Source organism: Macaca thibetana, chromosome 1 (assembly GCF_024542745.1).
Source record: "Macaca thibetana thibetana isolate TM-01 chromosome 1, ASM2454274v1, whole genome shotgun sequence".
Lineage (NCBI taxonomy): Eukaryota > Metazoa > Chordata > Mammalia > Primates > Cercopithecidae > Macaca > Macaca thibetana.
In genome coordinates, this window is record NC_065578.1 from 126987595 (window position 1) to 127014955 (window position 27361).

The 27361-nt window shown below is 46.6% G+C and overlaps 2 protein-coding genes across 7 annotated transcripts in view; one reads left to right on the forward strand and one right to left on the reverse strand.

Moving 5' to 3' along the window:
- The window catches only part of SHE (Src homology 2 domain containing E), a 32679-nt gene extending 14174 nt beyond the window's left edge, over nucleotides 1-18505 (reverse strand). For both annotated transcript variants that reach the window (XM_050754485.1, XM_050754475.1), the window contains exons 1-5: nucleotides 17716-18505; nucleotides 15375-15501; nucleotides 4471-4776; nucleotides 2007-2163; nucleotides 1419-1538 (exon numbers count right to left, since the gene is read on the reverse strand). In XM_050754485.1, coding sequence (XP_050610442.1) covers nucleotides 1419-1538; nucleotides 2007-2163; nucleotides 4471-4776; nucleotides 15375-15501; nucleotides 17716-18306 — 1301 coding nt within the window. In that variant the 5' untranslated portion in view covers nucleotides 18307-18505. The remainder of the gene's footprint in view (nucleotides 1-1418; nucleotides 1539-2006; nucleotides 2164-4470; nucleotides 4777-15374; nucleotides 15502-17715) is intronic.
- Nucleotides 18498-27361, forward strand: part of TDRD10 (tudor domain containing 10) — a 53178-nt gene continuing 44314 nt past the window's right edge. The window contains exons 1-4 of one of the 5 annotated variants that reach the window (XM_050754779.1): nucleotides 18498-19332; nucleotides 23476-23504; nucleotides 23835-23914; nucleotides 25233-25291. In XM_050754779.1, the coding sequence (XP_050610736.1) occupies nucleotides 23503-23504; nucleotides 23835-23914; nucleotides 25233-25291 (141 nt within the window). In that variant the 5' untranslated portion in view covers nucleotides 18498-19332; nucleotides 23476-23502. Of the gene's footprint in view, nucleotides 19333-20005; nucleotides 23915-25232; nucleotides 25292-27361 lie in introns of those variants that run through there. The other 4 variants (XM_050754769.1, XM_050754747.1, XM_050754739.1 and 1 more) reach the window with 4 other exon arrangements.

Here is a 27361-nt window from a genome sequence, read left to right on the forward strand (position 1 = left end):
TAATCCTTGAGTGGTTTATCCTTATTACATATGAGTCATCAGGTACTGGAACAAAGAAAACAATTAAAAAGAATGCCAAGTCCCTTCTAGCCCTCAAATTGCAAAACCCATGCTTACGCCCAAGCACGAGGCTACTAAGGTGAGATAGAAACTCATCCTCGGCTGGGCATGGTGGCTCAGGCCTGTAATCCCAGCACTGTGGGAGGCCGAAGTGGGCAGATGACTTGAGGTCAGGAGTTCAAGTCCAGCCTGGCCAATATGGTAAAACCTCATCTCTACTAAAAAATACAAAAAAATTAGCCAGGTGTGGTGGCAGGCACCTGTAATCCCAGCTACTTGGGAGGCTGAGGCAGGAGAATCACTTGAACCCAGGAGGCAAAGGTTGTAGTGAGCCGAGATTATGCCACTGCATTCTGGCCTAGGCAACAGTCAGACTCAACCTCAAAAAACAAAAAAACAAAAAAACAAAAAAACAAAAAACCTCATCCTTCTCACCACAGCTAAAAGGACATATGTAAGGGTTCTTCTTCCCTTTTTTTCCCAAAAGGGACACATAAATAATAATAATAACCATTTCCTCCCCTCGCATCTGGAAAGACCATTCCTGGTTGTATAAAATGAAAGCTGGCACAGAAAGCTCAAAGATTTAATCCACAAGCACCAATTTCAGGAACACAGTCGAGCTATTCCTGGTATTGTATATCTGGTGGCCTATCCCATTTTCTGAGCCATATTGCTCAACTCCCCCGCCCCACTCTGTTCTTCTCCAGCCTGATTGTTTCAGCTGCAGGGGCTCAGCTTCCTCAGGAAGGAAGTGCTGTTAGAGCTCTTGACAATGATCCTCCAATATAGGGCCACTGAACTCACAGAGCAGTGAGAATTTCCATCATACACACTCCACCAGGCCTACCAGGCAAAAGTGAATTTTCTGTGTACGATCAGACAGGGGGAGCAACAAGCAAGTTAGTATTTCCTTCTTTACCAGAAGAAACTGGTGTCAAAATTGCAGTTGGCATTTTGACAATCATTGGGGATCTTTATTTATTAAAGTCCCCAATACTAGGCAATAAAAGAAAAATGACTGTACTACCTGTTATAAATAATTCTTTTCATCAGGAATTATTTCTCTACTGAGAGGACCTACTCCAGATTAGGTAATGTAAGGTACAAATTGACTAATGCACAAAGATAATGCAATAAGACCTTCATTATCATAATAGATAATAGAGGCATTTACCCAATACCAATTTTGCATTCTCATCCGAGTGTCTCATGTTCCATTGTCCAAACAAATGCCTCTTATTTTCTGCAATGCACACTCCTGTGAACCACCTTCACAGTATGTCTTTTTTGACTAGAAGACTGTCACACAGTGTTCCTTCCCCTTGGAGATGAGGAAAGCCATGGGGCTTACTTACTTTAGGGCAATGGAGTACCTGCTGTTCCCTGATTCACTATTTCGAACCAGGTAACCAGCTTCTTTGCAGGGCTGTAGTCGACTCTCAGCCTCAGCACGGCTGATGGCACCATGATACCAGCTGAAAAATGGGGGTGGAAGAGGGGAAGGCACCATGAGTGTCAAAATACAAATCCAGACTGGGCATCGTTCCATAAAGCGTTGTTTGAAATGAACTTCTGGCAGAGATGCAACAGCCTGAACTAGATCCTGCTTCACATTCAGAACAGACAAAATGCAGATCTGGGTGATCCCGGATCACAAAGCCTATCAATCATACAAGAGTGAGTTAACGGCGCTAGTGTCATTTCAACAGTTTTCACTCTCTACAGAAGAATAAGATTTACAATGAGCTTGTTGAGATGCAGTGCACTTTCCATTTTGCACAATGCAGTGGGCTTTGAAGATGGGTTTTCATTAAAAGCCCCATCTAGGCAACTATTCATTAACAAAAATAATCATGTGAAATTGGCCAGTGTGCTCCCTGATACAAATCTGTCAGTAAGCTCCCAGCTATTGTCTGTTACAAGGGTCTGAGGAGGAGACTCACGGCTGCTTCTCCAGGGGCAGGCCCGGGTCCACTTTCTCCCCCTCACTGTGGTCCGAGAGGGCTGGCTTCAGGATCTTCTGGGTCCAGCTCTTCTGCCGGTGGTGCTGCCTCACTGTCTCCTCCCTGACGGAAGGTCGCTCAGCTCCTTCAAACTGGACTGGAAGAAAGACTCCATTTAACATCGCAGGCCACTGGGGTGATCCATGTAAACTCCAAAGGAAAAAAATCCTCTTTGCTTGCCTTGGCTCAGGAAATAAGCATTTTCCCCCTTTAACTATAATATACTGCAAATTACCCTGGCTAGCTGAGCTCCTGCTGTCTTTGATATCTTATCACACTGCTAGCATCCCACATACAGACACTTTTTCTGTAAAATATTCATCAGTATAAAACAGTTTTAGATTATGAGAGGAAACCACTTTAATATATTTCAACAAGGACTTTCAAAAAACTTGTGGTTTTGCGGCCAGGCACGGTGGCTCATGCCTGTAATCCCAGCACTTCATGAGTCCAAAGCAGGCGGATCACAAGGTCAAGACTATCCTGGCTAATCTGGTGAAACCCCGTCTCTACTAAAAATACAAAAATTAGCTGGGCGTGGCGGCACGTGCCTGTAGTGCCAATTATTGGGAGACTGAGGCAGGAGAATCACTTGAACCTGGGAGGCAGAGGTTGCAGTGAGCCAAGATGGCGCCACTGCACTCCAGCCTGGCAACAGAGTGAGACTCTGTCTCAAAAAAAAAAAAAAAAAGTCAAACTACTTGTCGTTTTGCTATGTTTAGAACAAAAGATTAAACATAGTTACAGGTTGAATCCTTGCAAGAATGTGTACCATCCTATAAAACCAAACCAACAGTTTTTAATATGAAATAATAAAGCAAAGGCCGGGCGCGGTGGCTCACGCCTGTAATCCCAGCACTTTGGGAGGCCGAGGCGGGCGGTTCACAAGGTCAGGAGATCGAGACCACGGTGAAACCCCGTCTCTACTAAAAATACAAAAAATTAGCTGGGCGCGGTTGTGGGTGCCTGTAGTCCCAGCTACTCGGGAGGCTGAGGCAGGAGAATGGCATGAACCCGGGAGGCGGAGCTTGCAGTGAGCCGAGATCGCGCCACTGCACTCCAGCCTGGGCGACAGAGCGAGACTCCGTCTCAAAAAAAAAAAAAAAAAAAAGAAATAATAAAGCAAAAAGAAAAGACAACTCAGAAACAGAAAGAGACTACCAAATAATACATCTGAGATGCCATGACACCTAGGCTGGACAGAATGGTACAGGACTGAGAGATGAGCAGGTACCTGAGAAGGCGACTCAAATCAAATGAAACTGACTCCAGGCTGGGCATGGTAGCTCTTGCCTGTAATCCCAGCACTTTGGGAGGCTGAGGTGAGAGGAACACTTGAGCTCAGGAGTTCAAGACCCACCTGGGCAGCATAGTGAGATCCCATCTCTAAAAAATTAAAGAAAAATCCGGGAGTGGTGGTGCACACCTGTAGTCCCAGCTCTTTGGGGGGCTGAGGTGAGAGGACTGCCTGAGCTTAGGAGGTTGAGGATGCAGTGAGCCATGATTGCACCAACGCACTCCAGCCTGGGTGACAGAGTGAGACCCTGTCTCAAAAAACAAGAAAAAAGACAAAAACTGACCCAAATGCTTGCTATCAAATATATTACCTTCTCCCTTCACATTGGTTATACTTTTTTTTTTTTTGAGACGGAGTCTCGCTCTGTCACCCAGGCTGGAGTTCAGTGGGGAGATCTCAGCTCACTGCAACCTCCACCTCCCGGGTTCAAGCAATTCTCCTGTCTTAGCCTCTCGAGCTGTAGCTGGGACTACAGGTGTGTGCCACAACACCCAGCTAACTTTTGTGTTTCTAGTACAGATGGGGTTTCACCATGTTGGCAGGATGGTCTCCATCTCTTGACCTAGTGATCCGCCCACCTTGGCCTCCCAAAGTGCTAGGATTACAGGCATGAGCCACCACGCCCGGCCTGGTTATACTTTTGTATTATTATTATTTTTGAGTCAGAATCTTGCTCTGTCGCCCAGGCTGGAGTGCACTGGCGTGATCTTGGCTCACTGCAACCTCCCTACCTCTTGGGTTCAAGCGATTCTCCTGTCTCAGCCTGCCCAGTACCTGGGATTATAGGTGCCCGCCACCAGGCCCAGCTCATTTTTGTGTTTTTAGTAGAGATGGAGTTTCGCCATGTTGGCCAGGCTGGTCTTGAACTCCTGGGGTCAAGTGATCCACCTGCCTCGCCCTCCCAAAGTGACTTGGACTACAGGCACAAGCCACCCACCCAGCCAGGTGTGTTCTTCCAATGGTCATTTCAGGCATTTCCAAAACAGCTGCACACTGAGAAGAGAAAGGAATATAAAGGTACCCACAAGGAAAAAAACAAATGCCGGGCCGGTGCGGTGGCTGGAAGCCTGAAGTCACACTGGGGCGGGCCTGGCCTGGCGCCCTCACCTGACAGAGCCCGCACGATCTGCTCCTTCTTCCACTCCCACGGCTGCTCATACTCAGCCGCGGGCCGCTCGTCGTTCTCGGGCAGCCGGCTGTCAGGGGGCCGTGCCTTCCCCTCTGCCCTGGGCCCCCCTTCTGCAGGCTCGTAGGGAGTGTCGTACAGCTGTGGCGGCTTCCCCAGGAGGTCCTTGGAACTCCGTCTTTTGGCCAAGGTCTCTGACTTCAGGCCACCCTCTGCAGGTTCACAGGGACTGTCAAGCAGCTGGAGAGCCTTCACCAGGGGATCTTTGGAACCCCGTCGTCTAATTTCTGAAAAACACACACCATACACAATGCTTTGAAAGCAAAGGTGCCATAAAAGCCTGGTCATTAACCCAATTACCTCAGCACCTCTGTCTGTCTGTCTGTCTGAAGGTGGCAGATAACTCCAAGATTGTTCCCTGATGGGCTGATTACTTCTCAGCTGTGTTACAAAAGCAAAACGAAGGTGCCTACAACTTCTTCCCTCCAGCTGCCTGAGTCAGATAATGGGATCCACCTTTTTTTTCTCCTATGAGACAGAGTCCTGCTCTGTCGCCCAGGCTGGAGTGCATTGGTGAGATCTCGGCTCACCGCAACCTCCGCCTCCTGGGTTCAGGCCATTCTCCTGCCTCAGCCTCCCGAGCAGCTGGGACTACAGGCGCCTGCCACCACGCCCGGCTAATTTTTTTTTTCTTTTTTTGTATTTTTAGTAGAGATGGGGTTTCACTGTGTTAGGCAGGATGGTCTCGATCTGATTTCATGATCCGCCCACCTTGGTCTTCCAAAGTGCTGGGATTACAGGCATGAGCCACCGTGCCGGCTGGGATCTACTTTTAAGGTGGGAGATTACATCTGAAGACAAGCACACCTCTGGGGTGCCACTTGCAGTTTGTAAGTAGTGGCCTCAGGGTAACCTGCTTAAGTTCCAGGTTCTGGTGTCTGCTCTGAGTATAGCTCACCTTCCAAGTTATTTTTATCTTGTCAGGAAGCCCAGATAAAAGAATTGTAATAAAATGGACTGCAAGTCAAAAATGCATTTAATACATCTAATCTACTCAGTATCATGGTTTAGCCTAGCCCACCTTAAACGAACACATTAGCCCACAGCTGGACACAACTATCTGACACAAAGCCCATTTTGTAATAAAGTTTTGAATATCTCATGTAATCTGGCCGGGCGCGGTGGCTCAAGCCTGTAATCCCAGCACTTTGGGAGGCCGAGACGGGTGGATCACGAGGTCAGGAGATCGAGACCATCCTGGCTAACACGGTGAAACCCCGTCTCTACTCAAAAGAATACAAAAAACTAGCCGGGCGAGGTGGCGGGCGCCTGTAGTCCAGCTACTCGGGAGGCTGAGGCAGGAGAATGGCGTGAACCCGGGAGGCGGAGCTTGCAGTGAGTCAAGATTGTGCCACTGCACTCCAGCCTGGGCGACAGAGCGAGACTCTGTCTCAAAAAAAAAAAAAAAAAAAAAAAAAAAAAAAAAGAATATCTCATGTAATCTACTGAATGCTGAAAGTAAACACCAGAATGGTTATATGCGACTCAAAGTACAATTTCTACTGAATGCATATCACTTTTGCACCACTGTAAAGGTTGAAAATTGTAAGTCAAACCACAGTAAGTCAAGGACTGTCTGGATATTCAAAGCACTGCTGCATATACACTGAGTTAAAGCGTTTATGTGCATCAGTCAGAATTCTTGACTCCTATGCAGTTTCAATAAACTGGGGGAAGCCAGACACATTCACAAATAATATGTATTCGGCTAATAACTCCAGGATAAATCAAAGTAAAAGAAGTGTTACAAGGAAAACCAGTAATAACAACTCAGCAGCTAAATTTATCAATGGCTTAACATGTATGAAGCACTATTCTAAGTATCTAGTAACTTTCACAATCACTCTGCGATTATGGGATATCATTATTTATTAAAGAAGAGAAAACTGAAGCACAAAGAGTTTAAGGAAATTGCCTAAACCAGTAAGTGCCAAAGCCTGGATTCAGAAGCAGGAAGTTGGGCTCTAGAAGCTATACTCTTTAGCCACTACACTTGGATTGACTCCAAGTGGAAGAGAAATGGAAGATGAGTCGACTTTGATAGAGAAGGTCATTTCCAGTGGAGGAAGCTGCATGAGTGAAGATATGGAGGTGGGAACGACAGAGGTCTTGTTCCATAATGAGGAGCTGAGAGATGAGTCTAAAGGCCAGAAGGCCACAAAGGAGAGAGGCAATGGGTAGTGGGAGAAGCAGCTGGAAGCATAGGCAAGCCAGGTGCCAAGATGTAGACATTTTAAAAGTAAGGACACAAAGTTTAGACGGTTGTGTATGTAATACAAAACCATTATAAGGTTTTTTGTTTGTTTGTTTTTAGCAAGGAATAACAATTACATGTGTGTTTCACTGGAAGATAACTCTAACCATGGTGTACAGGATAGAGTAAATCAGAAAGGTACAGTCTGAACTGGGGCATAAAAATAGATGGAAAAAACCAGATGCAAACCAACCAACTACTAGCTAGCTAACCAGCCAGCCAGCCACAGTGAAAAGGAACTAGCAGCACAGGGTGGTGAGCAGCCTGGGGTCAAGGGGCCTTGCCAGGTAGACTTAGAGATGGCTGGAGTCTGGACAACCAGAGCTGGTGATACAGAGTCTACATCATACACCAACAGAAGCATCATTTTTGTGGCTCTTCTAAACGCCCATCAGGAAGCCTTCAAACCATCCTCTACCTGGTCATAGTCAAGGAGAAACTTTCTATATGCAGATATCTCATCTCATCTCACCTCTTAACACCTCATAAGCTCCCGACGGTCTACTTAAGAAGTGAAGAGGCTGGGCGTGGTGGCTCACGCCTGTAATCCCAGCACTTTGGGAGGCCAAGGTGGGCGGATCACAAGGTCAGGAGATCGAGACCATCCTGGAGAACACAGTGAAACCCTGTTTCTACTAAAGATACAAAAAATTAGCTGGGCGTGGTGGCAGGCGCCTGTAGTCCCAGCTACTCAGGAGGCTGAGGCAGGAGAATCGTGTGAACCCAGGAGGTGGAGGTTGCAGTGAGCCGAGATCGCGCCACTGCACTCCAGACTGGGAGACAGAGCCAGACTTTGTCTCAAAAAAAAAAAAAAAAAAGAAGTGAAGAACACTCAGAACGGCATAGGAGGCTTGTATGAGTAGGTCACTGTCTTTCTCCCCAATTTCTTGACACTACCCTGCCCCATCTCTCCACAATTCAACGCTTTGCTCTGACCAAGTGGAACTTCTACAGTTCCCTGCATACTACACTGTCTTGAGCCCACCGGTGTCCTGGCAATCTTGCAATCCTTTACAATCTAACTCAGCATCTTCTCCTCTCTGGAGAAGCCTTTCCTGCCCACCTTCTTCTCTGATGCCCCACATAGTTGATCAGGTGCTAAGGCTGGACCAACCCACTCTCACCCTGCTCTTCTCCCACTGCATCCATTTATATGTTGATGCATTTGTATTTTCAATTTGGTGGAGTCTGCCAGGGCAGAGACCACCATATCTTGTTTATTATTGCAGGACATATCATTGTGCTAAATAATGACTGGACGGATGGATGGGAGGAGAGGGAGGGGAGGGAGCTGTAGAATGTCTCCAGGCAGGTGACAGTGTGGATCTGGATGAATGTCAAGGGGTTAACAAATGGATCGTTGTGCATATTGTGAGAATGAAAGCAATCACAAGAGAAAAGGAGGGCAGATTGAAAACGAGAGAGGATCAAAGGCAGAATCTGGGACTCCTTCAGTTAAGGGTGGCTGGAAGGAGAGGTGCCAGCCAAGAAGGCTGAGGGGTCAGGTGAGGAGGAAGAGGCTTAAGAGACCGCAGGGCCGCAGACACAAAGAGTGGAAAGACTTTCTATCTGTAACTTCAAAACAGCCATGGGGATGGCCCGTGGAGAAATACCACTGACTCATTAAGACCTCCATAACAAAAAGAGAGCAACAAATCAGGGAAACGTTATTAAAATCAGGACACCAAATTCAAAAGCGCAAAACTTAGGTACAGGCTGAGGTTATAATTCTCTGCTGACTAGGGGCTGTCAGCAGCTGTCTCATATTCTGTGCAGGGACAGCTCATTGAAATCACCTGGGGGCTTTAACGCATACTGCTTTAACCACCAGAGGTTCGGATTGGATTGGTCTGGGGCGCAGTGTGGGAGTCAGAGTGTAAAAATCCCCCAGGTGATTCTAAAGAGCAGCTAAACCTGAGAACCACTTCCACACCTCCTGGGTGCCCATAGTCCCCATCCTGCTTCCTTGTGCTCCGGAGCCCATCTGTCATTGCTAGTCCCATCCTGAGGAGAAAGGTACTGCCTGTGTCTACAACTTCCACATCAGAATGTAGGAGTCGGAAGAACTGTCCCTGGCCCCCACCCCCAGGCCAGGCCAGGTATCTGGGGTTGTCTGAGGTCAGAGCTGCATCTCCTGAGTTCCTGGACTCTCAATCCTACAGCTTTTCTTCTTCATTGCTTACTCCAAACGGAGATATGGAAAACAAGAAACAAAAACATACTCTGTTCTTGGTTCAATTAAGACAAGGCTGTAATTTTTTTAAAAGGAACTTTTCTAAAGAACTAAGAAAAGGGAAGCAGAAAACACAAAGGAGTTCGAAGGATGAATATAGAATAGAATTTTTAGGTTTCTAATCATAGTTTACACTCAGTTGAGACCATCTGGCACAGGCTGGGGAAACCCTTTCCCAAGGTCCTCGCTGCAATTCTGCCCCAGCTAAACTAAGAAGAAAAAGAGGTGATTCCAACCTTAAGACAGAAGGAGCCCTGCTCACAAGGACATTTCAATACATTTGGATTAAAATGATGTACAGGGTAGACGGGCAGTGTTCCCACCAGGCCCTCCAGCCCACCTCCCCTAAAATAAAATAAAATGATGTATAGTGATTAGAATCTTGAGTTATTACACGTGTTTGAGTTTTTACTTTTGCAATGAGGTCCTTCTATATAGACAGTCTCCCCATACTTAAAGTTCTGGGAGATACACAAAGCATGGAGTTGAGAATGCTTTCTTGCAGGATCCTGGGATTAGGCAAAATCTGCAAACTGCTATCATCTTTTGAATCAATGTTTAATTAGGGGGAGAAAGGGCTTGAGCACAGGCCTCCCCTCCCCATATCACCCGCTCCCTTCAAGGGGAGTAACCTTCCAGTCCATTCCAACACCTGGCTGCCCCCAAACCTGAGGCGCCACAGAAACAGAAACAATCGTGGGGCCGCAAGCCGACCCTTCCTGCAGGGAGAATAGCCCCTGACGTGCAGAGCTGGCTCCAAGAGGAAACGAGCCTGAGAAGGAGGAAATGGCAAGAGGAAGCTACACCCTGGCTGCCGATAGAGGCCATTTACCACAGCAGACAACAGAATGCAGGGGACGGGCAGCAGATAAACACTCATTTGTGCCTGGGGCTGAAGCTCAGGACTGACCTGCACTTACTAAAAACACGCGGTTGGTTGGTGTGAAACATTATAGGGGCCCAAAATTTTCCCTTCTCAATCCCCAACTCGCTGCAGGTAATTATGCCATTCACACAAAAACAAGAAAGTCTTAGCAGAAGACTAAGATTTTCTTTTATTAAATTAATTGTAGTTAGCAGTAAGTATTGCCCTATATAGTCCAGAATGCTCTATGAAAATAGAATTGTCTCTGGAGTGTTTAACTCATGGCTGTATCGACTAGGTAATACACCTGCTAGGTGTATTATGCCCAGAATCTCACTGATGCCTCACTAAGGCAGTGACAGATGTGTTACCCCATTTTCACAGGTGAATACACGGAAGCCACAGTCATGCAGTAGCTATGGTGAGGCCAATTATTACCAACTCCAGAGTCCATGCCTTATGCTCAAATGATTTCATATAAAACGTTAATTCCAATTTCCAAATAATGTGCCTTTTTCCCTAATCCATTTTAATCCATTTCATGTTTCCAAAACATTAAACTTAGAGCCTCTTAAGACTCTATTTTCCTTCTGGCATCAGAAACAGGGGTGTTGGGCAATTTTTCACTCACATCTTTGATCAGTGCTCAAGCTTTTAAAATCACTTTAATATTTTCTTACTGAATAAATCTAAACATCTGAACAAAAGCAAGTATAATTCAGAAACCCTGAAATTTAGCAAGGAGAATAAAGACAAATCAAAACCAGTCTTCATTTGCACTTTTTTCCATAAGGTTTTTTCTGTTTAAATCTCAGGCAAAGATGGACATAATTTTTTTTTTTAAATTTTTTATTTTAGAGATGGGGTCTCACGATGTTGGCTAGGTTGGTCTTGAACTCCTGGTCTCAACTGATCCTCCCACCTTGGCCTCCCAGAGTGCTAGGATTACAGGCACGAGCCACTGGGCCTGGCCAGATGGACATAATAGCTTTTTTTTTTTTTTTTAATGGAGACTCGAACAGTGAGGTTCTCTTTTAGATTTGGCTATTTAAACAAACCAACAAAATCATTTGGAAGTAAAAATAAAAATTTAAAAATAATCTTCAACTGGAGCTCAAAAGCTAAAACCACAGCTTGCTGAATGACATGGTATTTTCAGTTGTGTAATTTGGACAAATTATTTAATCTTTCTGAACCCAGGTTTCCTCAACCGTATAAAGAAACCCACTTGCATGGTGGCTCACTTTGTGGCTGGCAATCCCAGTACTTTGGGAGGCCGAGGCATGAGGATCACTTGAGGTCAGGAGTTTGAGACCAGTCTGACCAACATGGTGAAACCCTGTCTCTACTAAAAATACAATAATTAGCCAGGTGTGGTGGCACATGCCTGTAATCCCAGCTACTTGGGAGGCTGAGGCAGGAGAATCACTTGAACCCGGGAGGCAGAGGTTGCAGTGAGCTGAGATTGCATTCCAGCCTGGGCAACACAGCAAGACTCCATCTCAACAAACAAACAAAACACTTTACAGGGTTGCTGCAAGATTTAGTGAGGTAATTTGGCCAGGCTGGTACCTAGTAAGCTCTCAATTTACAGCTGTATGACATCAACTGCAGAAAGAATCCTCATGCTAACTAGCCAATGGGAACTTTTAAAGACCCGTCCAATGCTAACGTTTCAAAGTGCTGGCTAAAACTCCTAATGCTAGACTATGTAGAATATTTCTGCTAAATATTTAGCTAAATATTTTAGCTAGACTAGTTAAAATGTTCCTGTGAATTTAGCAGAAAAACAGAGGTTTATATGAATATTGCCTTGTATTCAGTCATATCTTTTTATGAACAATCCTTTGGATAAATCTCAGTGATAATTTACTCATAAATTCATAAATTCTTAACTTTTAAAAGAGCAAAGTTTTGGGGAGACCCAGGGAGCCTGGGTCCCATAGCGATTTGGCCACAGGAAAGTCATGGGCTTCTCTGGGTTTCCTCTGCCCCTGAGGTAGATGCTGGCTCCTATTCTCAACTTCATGGCACTTAATCATGCTTTTCAATGACTTATTTTCTTTGCTGGTGTTAGGTCTGTTTCCCCCTTAGGTTGTGAGGTCCAAGGGCAGAAATCATGTGGGTCTTGTTTCCTGTATGCCCAGAGCTCAGGACAGGGCCTAGTACATAACAAATAAACTCCCAAGAAATATTTGTTGGGTATTCTAAAACAACATATGGGCAGTATTCCACACACCTAAGATACTGTTAAAATCAGGCCTGTAATTCCCATTTCACTGGTAGAAAAAAGGCAATACAGAAATGGCAACACAGATTTAACCACTCCACAGTTTAACTGTGTTCATTAAAATCCTTTCCATCGCCAGAAACGCTGAAACAAGTAAAAAAAATCTCTATCGTTTCTCAAGAAAGATGGGAAATTTCTGAACTCGGACTTGACAATCAGGTACAGAAGGAGCAAACTGAATAAAAAAGTAAAAGGTTTAAAAAACAAAAAACAAAAGCCCAGCAGCAAATCTTTTATTTCTAGCTTCCGATAAACTCACTTCCTGTTATTCTGTCCAGCTTCTAACCTATGAGTAGAATAAGAGGTAGAGTCTCTACACTGATTTCGAATATTCGAAATGAAGAAACTTTAAAATCCACAAATAAAATTTTTTTAAAGTTAAGAGCAAAGTATACTTAGATCACTAGTTTAGAAAGTAATTTGGATTTTTAATAAATTTGAATTTATTTGCCAATTGAATATATTAATTTTGTATTCCTAAATGAATTTTTCAGAAATTGTTTAAAACAGAGCATGGAACTTAATACATCCTCAAATATTAAATGCTAGTGATTATTATTACATTTATTCCATGTTGGACAATTTTGACTTCTGAAGACAACATTCTTGGTTGGGCGGAAAGATGCCTCACTTATGGGTGAAGTTTACGGTGGTTTTGCATATGGCATTTCAAGTGTGTCCTGAACGCCATGTGGTGTCGGGGGCAGACCACTCAATGTGGAGTGGGAGATCCGGGTGCTAATTCCTGCTCTGTCTCTTAAAACGTCTCCTGAACACAGGCAAGCCTGAATCCCTTTGATCTTGTTTTTTTTCACCCTGTCACGAGGGGGACAGCATTGTAGTCCCCTAGCTTACAGAGCTCTTGTGGGAATTACATGAAAAAACAAACAAAAAAACCCCCCAAATTATATTCATTTTTATAAAATCACAGCACGTTCCCTCTTATCAGTGCAGCTCTCCAAATAAACGGATGTACGGTATAAACTACCTACTTTAGTTAAAGAAAAAGAATAATAACCCAAGGACAAAGAAAGGTGAATCACAATTAAGCATAAAACTAAGAAAATCCTTTTCCTCAATTTTATGTAAAAGTAAATCCTTTTCCCTATTCCTTTCAAGGCTCTGATGTTTTTTAAAACTCTGACAGTTCATTTTCACTTCCTTTCATTCACAGATTTCATTAGGGGTCACAGTCCAGTGACCTTCAGGGTCACAGCCTGGCCAGGGTACACCCTCCCCACACGGACTGCCTTATCTCTGTAAGCAGAGAAGCAGGAAGCGGAGCCAGGCTTTCCTGTTCCAGCTCGTTTTCATTCTGAAGCCTGTCTTGGCCCTTCCAGCGTGCTGCCGCTACCCTCTGCTCAACTCATTCTGAGACTAGACTTACAGAACCTGAGCTTGACAGCTCTTCAATCGGTTCTAAACAGAAGGGACAGAGTCTTTCATGTGGGACCAGTTACTCTTCCCAGGCATGAAACCCACAAGATTCAAATAAGGCTCCCTTGAGGCAGCACTCAGCAACTACATTTTTCATTATGGATAGAAGAATGTTTAAGGAAAACTAGGTGAATACATAAAGTTCACAAATAACTCTATATTATTTCTATTTCAGTATCATTTATATCAACTTAATTATGACTAAAAAGGAAAAGTTTGACACTAAGAATGACAGAGTGACTGCTTAGCTCACAAATTGGAATTGTTCTGACTTGAAAAGTTATAAGATTAGTCTTTGGTTTTAGGTGGTTTGCCTTGAATGGCTTGGTTTACACCAGTTTGTTTTTTTTTTTTTTTGAGACAGAATTTCGCTCTTCTTGGCCAGGCTGGAGTGCAACGGCACGATCTCGGCTCACTACCACCTCTGCCTCGCGAGTTCAAGCGATTCTCCTGCCTCAGCCTCCCGAATAGCTGGAATTACAGGCATGCACCATGATGCTGGCTAATTTTTTGTATTTTTAGTAGAGACGGGATTTCTCCATGTTGGTCAGGCTGATCTCGAACTCCTGACCTCAGGTGATCCGCCCACCTCGGCCTCCAAAAGTGCTGGGATTACAGGTGTGAGCCACCACACCCGGCCAGCAGTGATTGTTAATTATTGCTTAGTAATTAAACTTTTGGCTCCAATATTGTAGAACTTGAGAAAGTCTTCTACCACAAAATGCAGAATCGCATCATATTTGCATTTTTTTTTTTAAAGACAGAATTTCATTCCTTTTGACCAGGCTGGAGTGTAATGGCATGATCTCAGCTCACTGCAACCTCCGCCTCCCAGGTTCAAGCGATTCTCCTGACTCAGCCTCCCGAGTAGCTGGGATTACAGGCATGCACCACCATGCCTGGCTAATTTTGTGTTTTTTGTTTTTTTCAGTAGAGACAGGGTTTCTCCACATTGGTCAGGCTGGTCTTGAACTCCCGACCTCAGGTGATCCTCCCACTTCAGCCTACCAAAGTGCTGGGATTATTGGCGTGAGCCACTGTGCCTGGCCTTTTTTTTTTTCCCCCGCTTTGTCGCCCAGGCTGGAGTGCCGTGGCGTGATCTTGGCTTGTTGCAACCTCCTCCTCCCTGGTTCAAGTGATTCTCATGCCTCAGATCCTCAAATAGCTGGGATTACAGGTACGCACCACCATGTCCAGCTAATTTTTGTATTTTTAGTAGAGATGGGGTTTCGCTATGTTGGCCAGGCTGGTCTCAAACTCCTGGCCTCATGTGATCTGCCCACCTCTCTTCCAAAGTGCTGGGATTACAGGTATGAGCTACTGTGCCTGGCCATGCTTGCATTTTTTAATAGATTAAACTCCCTTAAGTATGTATTAGATCCTTGGTAAGATGTATGACTCCCATTATGAATGTTAAAGCTTCTGAAAGTGGCCCCAAAATGTATATAATCATGTTAAAACTGAACATCACATTCTGAGCAGATCTGCACTCATAAATGTCACCTTGCACAGAACTAGAAAAACTATAAAGACTCCTTTAAATTCTAAAACTCTGAAGGATACTAAATCATAAAGGAAGTTACCTAGTCTGACATTAGTTTGGGGTCTAATTTCTGTTTCTTCAAGTCAGCAGGATCTGGTTAAATTGTTTTATCCCTCTTCCCCAATAGACACGGGTTGCTGTATTACAACACTCTCACTGAGTGTGAGATTTCAGTCCCTATTCTGCAGAGCCTGCTTACAAACCTGTTATCATTTGTTGTGCATCATATGGTTCCATGTAACCGTCGTTCTCTCCAACTCTCTCTGCATCCCTTTGACCCTTCGTCCGTTTGGCGTCATAAGGGTCAGCATAGTCTTCTAAAATGATGACCTGTAAAAGAACAAGAGAGGACAGTTGCTAAGGGCCACCATAAACCAAAATGGCAATGGTATCAAAATGGCTACTGACATCTCCTGCATCTCCAAAGAGGTCAAAATCTCTACAACCAGTTCCAGATAGCTTTTGCACTTGATTATGTGTCCCAGTTAGACAAACACCTGATTTTTTTGGTTGTATAGTTCATTTGCAACAATTCATCTAAACTCTTTCACTTATCCCCAAGGCTCTTTATACCTTCCTTTATTTCCCCAAGCAATAAAACATTTTCTGGGTTAGAGGGTGGCAGGGGTGGATGTGGGGAGTGAAGGGTACCTGTGGCTTTACAGCAAAAAGGGTATGTGGCTTTACCATATACCCTATGAATTGAGTTTTTCAAACTTCAATCCGCTGAGCAGTACAGTCCTAATGAGTCAGTCAGTCATCCACCAGCACTGGCTAGGCACTGTGAGGGAGTCAAAATAAACCTAAGACATGCTTCCTGTCCTCAAGGAGTGGATCACAGCTCCAAAGAGACAGGCTTCATAAATGAGAAATAGATCAGTACTAAACAGTATTGTACGCGTTCTTCGTTCAATAATTCACAGGCAAATTGACTGTCACAGGCTACAGACCAGATAGGGTTTTGATCCCTATCTGGGATCTCCTATTTTGTTTCAGAAAGCATCTGTCTTTCCAAAAATAGAAGGTGCCTGAGGAGGTGATGTGTGACAACATGGGTGACAACACTAGAGGTTAGGGGACCCTTCACAGGGAGGAAGCTCCAGGCCTTGCTCCACAACCTCCGTTACATTCTCCAAAGAGTTTAGAAATAACACTGGAGTTGGTGAGAATTCAGATACATGAGGAGAAGCGAAGAGGAGGAAACAGCCTGGAAATAGCCTCAGAAACCTCAGACATCCAGAAGTGACAACCATAAAAATAACCAGACAACCACTGCAAGGGACTGTGACTGCGACTGCCATTCACTTAACCAACATTTATCTTGACTACCCACCATGTGTACTGCAGTTGCAAGATACAGTGAGGAACCTAAGATGATACTCAGCCCTTGGCTTCAAGGTGATTATGATTTAGTCACACAGTCAGGTGGACCACTGAATAACGTATGAGCTGGGTCCCTGTCCCATCTTTACACAGCTCTCCACTCAGTGCCTGGCTCAGGGTGGGCATGCTGTATTTACAGCATGAAAAAATGGAGGAGTAAGTAGAAGTGCTCAATGCAGACATACATAGCATGTGTTATGGGCTCTTGACTTCATACAGGGAGGTAACAGGTTTGAAGCCAGGGCAAGAGAATATTAAAGCTCCCATGTTAGGAAATGATCGCCTGGACCGGAGTCTGAAATCTCGGTTTGAGCTCTTTTCTCTTCCCGTTTCACATCGGAGAGAAGATAAAAACAACCAAATCAGACCAACTCAACTCAGCAAGAATGGATGGAGTCCCGTCCTATGTTCACACTCCTTTTCTTAACTTTTCCACACTGGACAGCACCCAGAAAACCTCCAGTGTGTCGGTCGCAGGACACACCCTCTCTTCTCATCTGTAATCTCCTTGAGAGCATTTTCTTGTCATATTCTGTATTCCCCAAAGTCTCTGATGCCCTGTGCCCCTTTTCTCATATGGTTGCTGCACCACAAATACCCATGGAATGAATGAAAGGGCAGCAGTCTTGGAGACTTGCTGAAGCTCCGAGGAGCCCTTTACTCGGTGGAACTGCAGAAAATGATGGAACTTCCAAATCAGTGGAGAAGGCGGTTGGTCAACCCATTTCCTGAAGCTTTGAAATGCATACTTCACAGTTGAGAGGTTACCATTCCTTATGTTCAAGAAGCATAAAAGTCATACACAAGTCTAGCTTTGCAATTCCCCTGAATATCAAAATTAAAATAAACTACACCTATAAAGGGGTCAAATGTAACCAAACAGGAATATCTCATTCAACGACTCTTCTAAACTGCTAACAAAATTCAATGGCTAGTACATTTCTGCAAAGCTCTCCACCCCTAGAATAAGAATTTTTCAAGAATTAAAAAACAGTCTAAGAATTTTAAATGGTCGTTTAGAAGTTCCCGAATTGTGGAGAGAGAAAGGACCTTAGGAAACCTATCCTCACCGCCTCTTAGGTCTAAAGAAGCTTAGGGCTTAGCAGGTGCCCCGGGCTCCCCTTCAACTGAGAAGTGGTCCAAGGGAGGCTGTATTCTTACCGTGTCTTGCTGCTTAATAATCTTGCTCTTGTCCAGCTCTGGCCCCAGGGAGGAAGGGGAAGAGGACGCGGAGGAAGAGGAGCTGGAGCTGGAGCTACTGCTACTGGGATAGTTGCTCTTCCCGTTCTTCTCCTGAGTGTCCACCTTGATGAGCCTGTTGATGTAGGTGCTGCAGCCAGAGCTCTTGGTCGCACCCCGGTGGGGCTCCTCCTCTGTGGCCCGGGAGTTTTTGCGGCCCTTGCCCGCGGCGGCCTGAATCAGACCCTGCAGGCTGTCGCGGGACAGCCGGCTGTCCTTGGGGCCGACGCCGGCCCTGCCGCTCCCCAGCTCGGCCGCCGAGTTCTTGCGGCCCTTGCCAGGACCCGGCCCAGCGCCGCCCGCCTCCGAGTTCTTGCGCAGTTTGCCGCCGCCGCCCCCGGGCTTGGCCCGCTCCGACACGGTCTTCAGGTTCAGGGGGAACTCCTTGAACCACTTGGCCGCCATGAGGGGGCCCGGGCCGGCTCGGCCTAGGAGCGTCGCGGCCGTGGAGGAGGCGAGCGAGGAGGCCCAGCCCAGACACGCAGAGGCGCCAGGGGTCGGGGGCCACTGCATTCCCCGTGACTCGGGCGCTGGAGGCCGCGGCGAGGCCCCGCGACGGCTGCTCCGCGCGCACCCGTCCGGCCGTCGCCCACGCCCGGCAGGGTGGGGTCCTCACGGCCCGGGGCGCCGAGCGGGCGGGCGCTAGCCTCTGCTCCGGACACGGCAGGCGACAGGCACGACGCACGGGGGCCCCGCCCGGGCTCGTCTTCAACGCCTGCCCGTCCCGAGGACGCCGTAGCTCTCGGAGACAGCGGGCGCCGGGGTCTTCCCCCTGCTCTTTGCTCCCGCTGTGGGAGAGGCCAGGCCCACGGAAGCCCCCTGCGGCCCAGCCCACGCTCCCAGGGACCAGAGGGGACCGAGCGGAGGCGGCGGGAGTGTCCTCGGCGCCGCGACAGACGGTGGACGGACGGCGGACGGCCCATCAACTTCGCGCGCCCCTCCCCTCCGCGGCTGGCGCCTCCCAGCCCCGCCACCTCCTGCCCAGAGCCAGGGGCGGCGGGGTGAGCGGCACGGGAGAGGCGGGTCCGAGGCTACGAGGTCGGGAGAAAGGGGCGGCGGCCGCACGTGCGAACCGGCCGCGCCCCACTGTGCGGAGAGCTCCCTGCTGCCGCCGACAGCCCGCGTCTGCACGGAGCCGGTCTCGGCCGGGCGCTGCCTTCAGACGCGCCCAGGAGTGTGTCACGTGCGCCGCTCACCCCCAGGAAGGAAGCCCCTTGGCCGCACTGCGCTAGGCGCCCCTCGCCCACCTACTCCGCTGCACTCTTTCTGCAAACGTTATTTTTGGCGGTAGGGCAGAGGTTGCGGGCTGAGGGTCGGGCGCAGGGACAACGGTCGCCAGCTCCTGCGCTAGTTCCGTTACTCTCCCGCGGCACAAGGTCCTGGGCGCCGCGAGGCTCTTATCCCCGTGGCCGCTGGGGATTGGCTGCCGGCAAGCCCCGCCCCGTGCCCCCGGGCTCTGAGGGGGCGGAGCGCGGAGGGAGAAGGCGCGAAGCCTGGGCGTCGCGACCGCAGGTGGACGCGCGTGGCCCGCGAGACGAGGTATGACTTGTTCCCAGGTCCCGGGCTGCCGGGCGAGGGTTGGGAGGGAGGGGCGTCGGCAGGCAGCTATGGAAAACGCCCTCGTCCCGATGGACGGGGGAAAGGGGTCGCTGTTCCCGCGGGGACGTCGCTCGCTCGCGCCGGGTGGGAGCGGCCCTCCTAGTCCTTATTTGTGCAGGCGGGGAGCGCCATGTGCAGAACTGTGGCCTCTTTATGGGAAAAGACGCCTGTGCCATTCCTCCGTCCCTTTGAAGCCCTTTAAAAACTTTCTGAGGCCGGGCGCGGTGGCTCACGACTGTAATCCCAGCACTTGGGAGGCCGAGGCCGGCAGATCACCTGAGGTCAAGAGTTCGAGCCCAGCCTGGCCAATATGGTGAAACCCGGTCTCTACTAAAAATACAAAAATTAGCTGGGCGTGGTGGTACGCGCCTATAGTTTCAGCTACTCAGGAGGCTGAGGCAGGAAAATCGCTTGAACCCGGGAGGCAGAGGTTGCAGTGAGCTAAGATCGTGTCATTGCACTCCAGCCTGGGCGACAGAGCGAGACTCTGTCTCAAAAAGCCAAAAAAAAACTTTATGGTTTAGAAAACGAAATTTAAACTTAGTTTGCTGAACAGAAATCTTTTAGTTTAGCAAACTAAATGTGCTGCAGGAGCTGAGCAACACTGAGTCCTTATATACAAGTCATGGAAACAGAATGATCCCGGCTGTGGACGGCCTCATTTGTGTGGGTGGTGGTTTGTGAGGTTGGAAAGCTGAAGAAATGCGTGCTCATACTGACCGTTCTTGAAAATGCGTATTGACATTTTTTAAAGCTTTATTGAGATATAATTCACATACCATAAAATTCACCTGTTCTAAGTGTGCACCTCAAGTGTTTTCAGTATATTTGGTGTGTTTATAGTACAACCATCACAACAATCTAATTTTAGAACATCTCCATCCCCCCCAAAAGAGATCTCCTGTCAGTTAGCAGTCACTCCTCATTTCCCTCTCTGCCTCCCCAATCCTGGACAGCCACTAATCTACTTTCTGTCTTTACTGATTTGTCTATTCAGAGAGGTGGAATCATGGAATATGTGGCCTTCTTTCCCTTAGCATCATTTTTGAGATTCATCCAGGTTGTATAGCATGTATTACTACTTCATTGCTTTTACATCGCCAAGTAATATTCTATTGTATTGCTATACCGCACTTCATTCATTCATCAGTTGATGGATATTTGGATTGTTTTCACTTTTTGGCTATTATAAGCAACACTACTATGAATATTTGTGGAAAAAGTCTTTGTGTGGACACATATTTGAATTTCTCTTGAATAGTTACCCAGGAGTGGACTTGCTGGGTCATATGGTAATTCCCTGTCTAACTTTTTGAGAGCCTACTAAACTTTTCCAAAGTGGCTGCACCATTTTACATTCCTACCAGCATTAAGTTAAGGACATGTTTCTTCATGTCCTTAACACTTGTTAGAAATACAGGATGTTATCTGTATCTCTTGCTTTTAGCCACCCTGATTGATATGAAGTGTTATCATTGTGGTTTTGATTTGCACTTTCCTAATGGCCAAAGATGCAGAGCATCTTTTCATGTGCTTATTGGCCATTTGTATATTTTTGGAGAAATATCTAGCAGATCCTTTGCTCACTTTTTAATCGGTTTATTTGTTGTCTTTGTTGGTGAGTCGTAAGAGCACCTTATATATTCTTTAGGTCTTTTTAAAAACACAAATAAAGCCTGGCCAACATGGTGAAACCTCGTCTCTACTAAAAACACAAAAATTAGCCGACGTGGTAGTGCGTGCCTGTAGTCCCACCAATCTGGGAGGCTGAAGTGGGAGATTCGCTTGAACGTGGGAGGCAGAGGTTGCAGTGAGCCAAGATCGCACCATTGCACTCCAGCCTGGGCGACACAAAAACAAAAAAACAAAAAGCAACAACAAAAAAAACGCAAATAGGATACTTCTCCAGACCAAACAATAGATTGGAAAGAAACTCAGCACTTTGGAATCATACGGTCATATGGTTTGGATTCACAACAAAAACAGGCTTCTCCCATTTGTGAGCATGGGTACTAAGTGATCTTAGCCAGATACTAGGTCATCACCTCTGCACCTCCGGGACTTCATCTGTAACGTGGGTTAACAATGTCTCCCTCTTAGAGTTTGAGTGAGGATTAAATGAGAATGTGTATTAGCTGCTTAGCATAGTACCCGGCAGGCCCTTAAAGGCATCTTGGACAGATTTATGCTGGGCCTTGGCTTGGGAGGTCTCAGTGCCTGTTCTGTTCTAGAAGCCCATAGGCTTTTCCAGGGATTACCAGGAACTGGGACTAACATCCTTTATCTCTGATTTTGCCTACAAACCTCTCTCCATTTTTATCCATCCATACCTAAGTCTTTTAATTATCCGAACTACTTTTAGTTCTTTTTTTTTTTTTTTTTTTTTTTTTTTTTTTTTGACACGGAGTCTTGCTCTGTGCCCCAGGCTGGAGTGCAGTGGCGCGATCTCGGCTCACTGCAAGCTCCGCTCCCCCGGGTTCACGCCATTCTCCTGCCTCAGCCTCCCGAGTAGCTGGGACTACAGGCGACCGCCACCTCGCCCGGCTAATTTTCTTGTATTTTTAGTAGAGACGGGGTTTCACCGTGTTAGCCAGGATGGTCTCGATCTCCTGACCTCGTGATCCACCTGTCTCGGCCTCCCAAAGTGCTGGGATTACAGGCTTGAGCCACCGCGCCCGGCCCGAACTACTTTTAGTTCTATTTAGAATTGGTTGCAGCTAAAATGGTTGTTCTCTCCTACAGCTGGGAATAATTTAGAGAAAAGAGTTACTGTTTTATTTTAAAATTTAATGTTTTAATTTATGTTTTCTGTAAAGTACAGGAAAAAAAAATCCCTTTAAAATGACTTTAACAGCCTTGTTATCTGTAGAAAGAGAACCAAGGCTTTGGAATCACAGGACTGAGTTACCTCAGTATCTTTTATAATTTTATAAAATCACCTGATATCCTTGAGCTTTGGTTTTCTCATTTGTAAAATGGGAAGATAATACTCACGGAATTGTAGGAAAGTGCCCGTGAAAACCATAAAAATAAACACAATAACTACCATTGAGTTCTTGACACCTGGCAAGTGCTTTAAGTGCAGTGTCTCAGTTCACTGCCATGATCTATGACATGGGTGTTTTGATTCTGATTTGACAGTTGAAATTTGCCCAAGGTCTCTGGACTGGACTCACAGGTGCATCTAACTCCAAAAGTTCTGTTATTTCCACAGGCCAGCCACTGTGCGGAGCTGTGTGTGGTTTTAAAGTTGCTCATGCTATCTGTATTAGTTTTCTATTTGCTTTCATAACAAAATACTACAACCTTAGTGGCTTAAACAACACAAATATTATCCCACAGTTCTGTAAGTCACAAGTCTGTCACACGTCTCAGTGGGCTAAAATCAAGGTTTCGACAGGGCTGTGTTCCTTCTGGAGGCTTTAGTTGGAGAATCCATTTCCCTGCCTTTTCCAGCTTCTAGAGGCTGCCAGCATTCCTTGGCCTGCAGCCCCTTCCTCCATCTTCAAAGCCAACAACAGTAGTCCAGTCCTTCTCATATCACATCACTTTAACTTTGTTTCAGTTGTCACCTCTCTCTCTCTCTTTTTTTTTTTGAGATGTTGTCTCACTCTGTCGCCCAGGCTGGAGTGCAGTGGCCCAATCTTGGCTCACTGAAACCTCTGCCTCCCGAGTTCAAGCAATTCTCCTGCCTCAGCCTCCTGAGTAGCTGGGATTACAGGTGCCTGTCACCACACCCAGCTAATTTTTGTATTTTTGGTAGAGACAGGTTTTCGCCATGTTGGCCAGGCTGGTCTCGAACTCCTGACCTCAGGTGATCCACCCTCCTTGGCCTCCCAAAGTGTTGGGATTACAAGCGTGAGCTACCGTGCTAGGCCTGTTTTGTCAGTTAATGGGCAACCTTAACTCTTTCTGCAACCTTGCCATGAATCTACTATATTCACAGATTCTAAGGATTAGGATGTAGACCACTTTTGGTCGGGGGAGGGGGGCATTATTCTGCTTACCACAGTACCTATTCAGTGGTTACATGATGGTGAACTATCCTGGCATTCCTCTAACTGTGGCTGGTTGGCTTTGCAGGAGATCCTGTTGGAAAGCAACTGCAGCATGTAAGTCACTTCCTTTTGCTAATGAACAAGCCTTGCTCCATCCCCCAGCCTTCTCTTTCTCCCATTCCTGTCTCACCATGCCCCGGTCTTAAGACTGGCATCTCTTGCCAGTCAATCCTAACCCTAAGTATACTTTAACTGTTAGTGAATTAAAAGGTCTAGTGAAGGTCTTCCTGGCTTGGAACCTGATTCTGGGAGGAGGAAGGGAAGTCCTTGGTCAGGAAGGGGAATGGAGGTTTATGCAAGGCCCCTCTGGTTATGCCTAGCACATGTTTCCTTTTGTCGGAGTCTGAGCTTGGGAGGCTCGATGCTGACACCTGTGTTTGACAGGTCCTGGAATAGTAGTGACCCCCAACTGTCTGCTAAACTGTTTGGGAAGAATGGAGTGTTGGAAGAGCAGAAATCTCCAGGTAAGTTAGGCTGGGGGATTTGCTGGTGCTGGAACTCTCATCCTACAACTTGGATCCCAGTTAATGGTTCCCAGTCTGCCCAGTTTCTGTTCAGTGTGAAACTTGGGATCTGCCTAAATTCTGCTTTTCCTCCAGTGAGCCACCATGTTTCCTGTCTCATAGTGGATGTGACGCCTGCCACTGCTGCGATGCAGACCCTTACTCCCTGGTGCACCTGCTGCACCTAATCCCGTGCTTCTGTTTCACTTGTGCCTTCTTCCAATTTTCCCTCTACCATCTCCAAAGTGATCTTTCTGAAACCGAGGTCTATTGACACCCCCTAACCGGTTACAGCCCTCACCCATATCACCCAGCCAGTGGAATAAACTGTGACTGCTGTGGTACAACCTTCTGTTATTTCATAGTTTGGCCTCACCTGCCTTTCTAGCCTCCTCTCTCACCACTCATTGCATGCAGTGTGCAATCCACCTGGCACCTAGTCCTGGCTGTGAGCAATTTCCCAAATGTGCTGAGCTTTTTCGTATCTCCATGTCCTGGCATAGGCTGTTCCCTCTGCCTGGATTCCCTTCAGCCTGCCTCCTGCATTCCCCTGGGTCCCTGCATGCTCCCCACTGTCAGCTTAGAGTTAACTCGGGAAGCACAACCCCATGGGTCCTGAAACACTTCATAATTACTTCTCTGATTGCAAGCGCTGAATTCCTGGTGTGCCTATGGCTCTAGGTCCCTGCAGAGTGATCCCCTGCTGGGGGGAAGGCAGGGATATGCACGGCCAGCACTTATCATGGACCACTCCTTAATATTGATAAGTATTGCTGAATGATTGGGTACAGTATAGCCATTCAGTGTTCACGGGGGTTGGGGGATGTTTGTAGGGGTGTATGTGCATGGGAATATTTTAACATTGAAGAAAAAGTGAAGTCAGGTGCAGTGGCTCATGCCTGTAATCCCAGGACTTTGGGAGACTGAGGTAGGAGGATTGCTTGAGCACAGGAATTTGAGACCAGGCTGGGCAACATAGAGAGACCCTATCTCTACCAAAAAAAAAAAAAAAAAGCCAGTTATAGTGGCATGTGCCTGTAGTCCTAGTCACTTGTGGGGCTGAGGTGGGAGGATTGTGTAGACCTGGGAGGTCGAGGCTGTAGTGAGCCATGATCATACCACTGCACTCCAGCCTGGGTGACAGAGCATGACTCTGTCTCAAGAAAGAAAAAAAAAAAAGAAGAAAGAAAGAAATACAAAAAGTGACTTATGTGTTCTGACTCTTCTGAATCCTGTAACCGTATGTATGCCTGCCATTTAATGCTGTTTTTCTTCTTAGGATTCAAGAAAAGAGAGACAGAGGTGTATGTTGGCAATCTTCCACTGGATATTTCTAAGGTATTCTTCACAATAGGCTGTTTATCTTCCTTGGCCTTCCCATATGACTTAGTAACCTGCCAGTAACTTAATTTCCCCAGTTTTTAAAGACGTTTGAGAGCTATGATAGTGCAGACAGTCACTGGTTGGTGACTAGGGTAACCAATGCATCACAGTTTGCCTCGGACTTTCCCAGTTTTAGCACTGAAATGCTAAACTGGCATCCCGGACAGTTAGTCCCACTCTTTATCCCTGTATACCTGGAGGGTTGGTCAGCCTTCTTGTCACTTTGGGTTGAGGCAGCTTCTTTTTAGGAAGGGACCTTGTTAGGGCTCAGCTGCTGATCCTTTGGTAATGGGGAGTAGTTGGTTTCAGCCAAAAAAAATGACACCTATTTGACTTTGAAATGAGCTGGTTAGGTCAGTGCTGTGTTAGGACTTAGAGAGTAGAATGTAAGCAATCCTATTTTTGACCCCAGGCACCTTGCTGTCTATTTGGAGAGGCCAGACCAATAAACCTGAAATAATTATAAAACAATATAAGTGCTTAAATTTTGTAGTAAGTATATTTGAAATACAGATGAAAGGAGAATGAAAGTGTGATCTATTGAATTGAAGCACCGCCTGACTTTTTTTTTGGTCATCTACTACATGCAAAATATTGTGCCCCCAGTTTGTCATGCTTAAAGATAAACAGCCTAGTCCTTGCCCTCAAGGAGCTCAATCCTGGAAGAAGGATGAGAGAAACTAACCTTTGTGGATCCCCTGCAGCATGCCAGACATTTTTCACAATTTTCTTGTCTCCATTTTCCCTTGCTAACCAGTTCCACTCAATCATCTCTGCCCAGTTGTACTTTATTCCTTTACACTATTTACTATATTTTAACTGTCAGGCATGCTCTAGGAAGTAAGCTAAATGCTTTATTCATGTGATTTTATTAAATTATTATTGTAACTCTGGTTGGTGGTAATGCCCCCATCTTGGAGATGAGACAGCCAAGGCTCTGAGAGGTCACGTCCCTCAGCTAAGTACACAGACCTAGTGAGTGGTCAGCCAGGAGTGGAATCCAGGTTCAGTTGCTCCCAAGTCCCATGTTCTTTGCTTTGTGCCAAATCATGTAACCGATAAGATATGGAAATAACTCACCAAATAAAAGATGGACCATTATGTTTTGTCTGACAGAGAGAAGAAAATGGTATTGGAGCATAGTAAGTCATTGTGATCCAATAAATGAAGTCATGTTCAATCAAAGGGGCAGGCTGGGGGATTCTTGGCACCTGATAGATGAGCCTATTGGGGCTGGTTCTTCTCCCCCGTTTTGGCAGGCTACTCCAACCTGTTACTTGACAGTGCAGTGGGCAGAGGAGCCCTACATGTGGGTCCTGCAGTGGTCGGGGGAGGTAAGATGCTGAGTAGTCCTGCCACCTCTCTCTTCCCCCCTACCCAGTAGACCCCATTCCAGAGCCCAGCACCTGGGGCTTGCTTGGCCATACTGTCCCACACCATGGTAAGGGAACGTTTCATCCTCATCCCCTTCACAGAAAGCAGCAGCCCTCCCCGTAGTGCCTTCTTTCGACTCAAACTTGGACCAGCCTCATAAGAGAGATTTGAGTTGTGCTTTAGAGAAGGAGTAGGGTTTTAAAAAGAAATTTCTAGACCAGGCATGGTAGTTTACAGCTATAATCCCAGTACTTTGGGAGGCTGAGGCAGAAGGATCACTTGAGCCCAAGGAGTTCAAGACCAGCCTAGGCAACATAGTGAGACCACGTCTCTTAAAACAAAAAAAGAAAAGAGAGAAAGAAATTTCTAATGATAACATTAATGCCGTGTCAAGAACTGTGAAACGAGCCGAGTGTGGTGGTTCACACCTGTAATCCCAGCACTTTGGAAGGCCGAGGCGGGCGGATCACAAGGTCAGGAGATCAAGACCATCCTGGCTAACACGCTGAAACCCTGCCTCTACTAAAAACACAAAAAATTAGCCGGGCATGGTGGCGGGCGCCTGTAGTCCCAGCTACTCGGAAGGCTGAGGCAAGAGAATGGCGTGAACCCGGCAGGTGAAGCTTGCAGTGAGTCAAGATTGTGCCACTG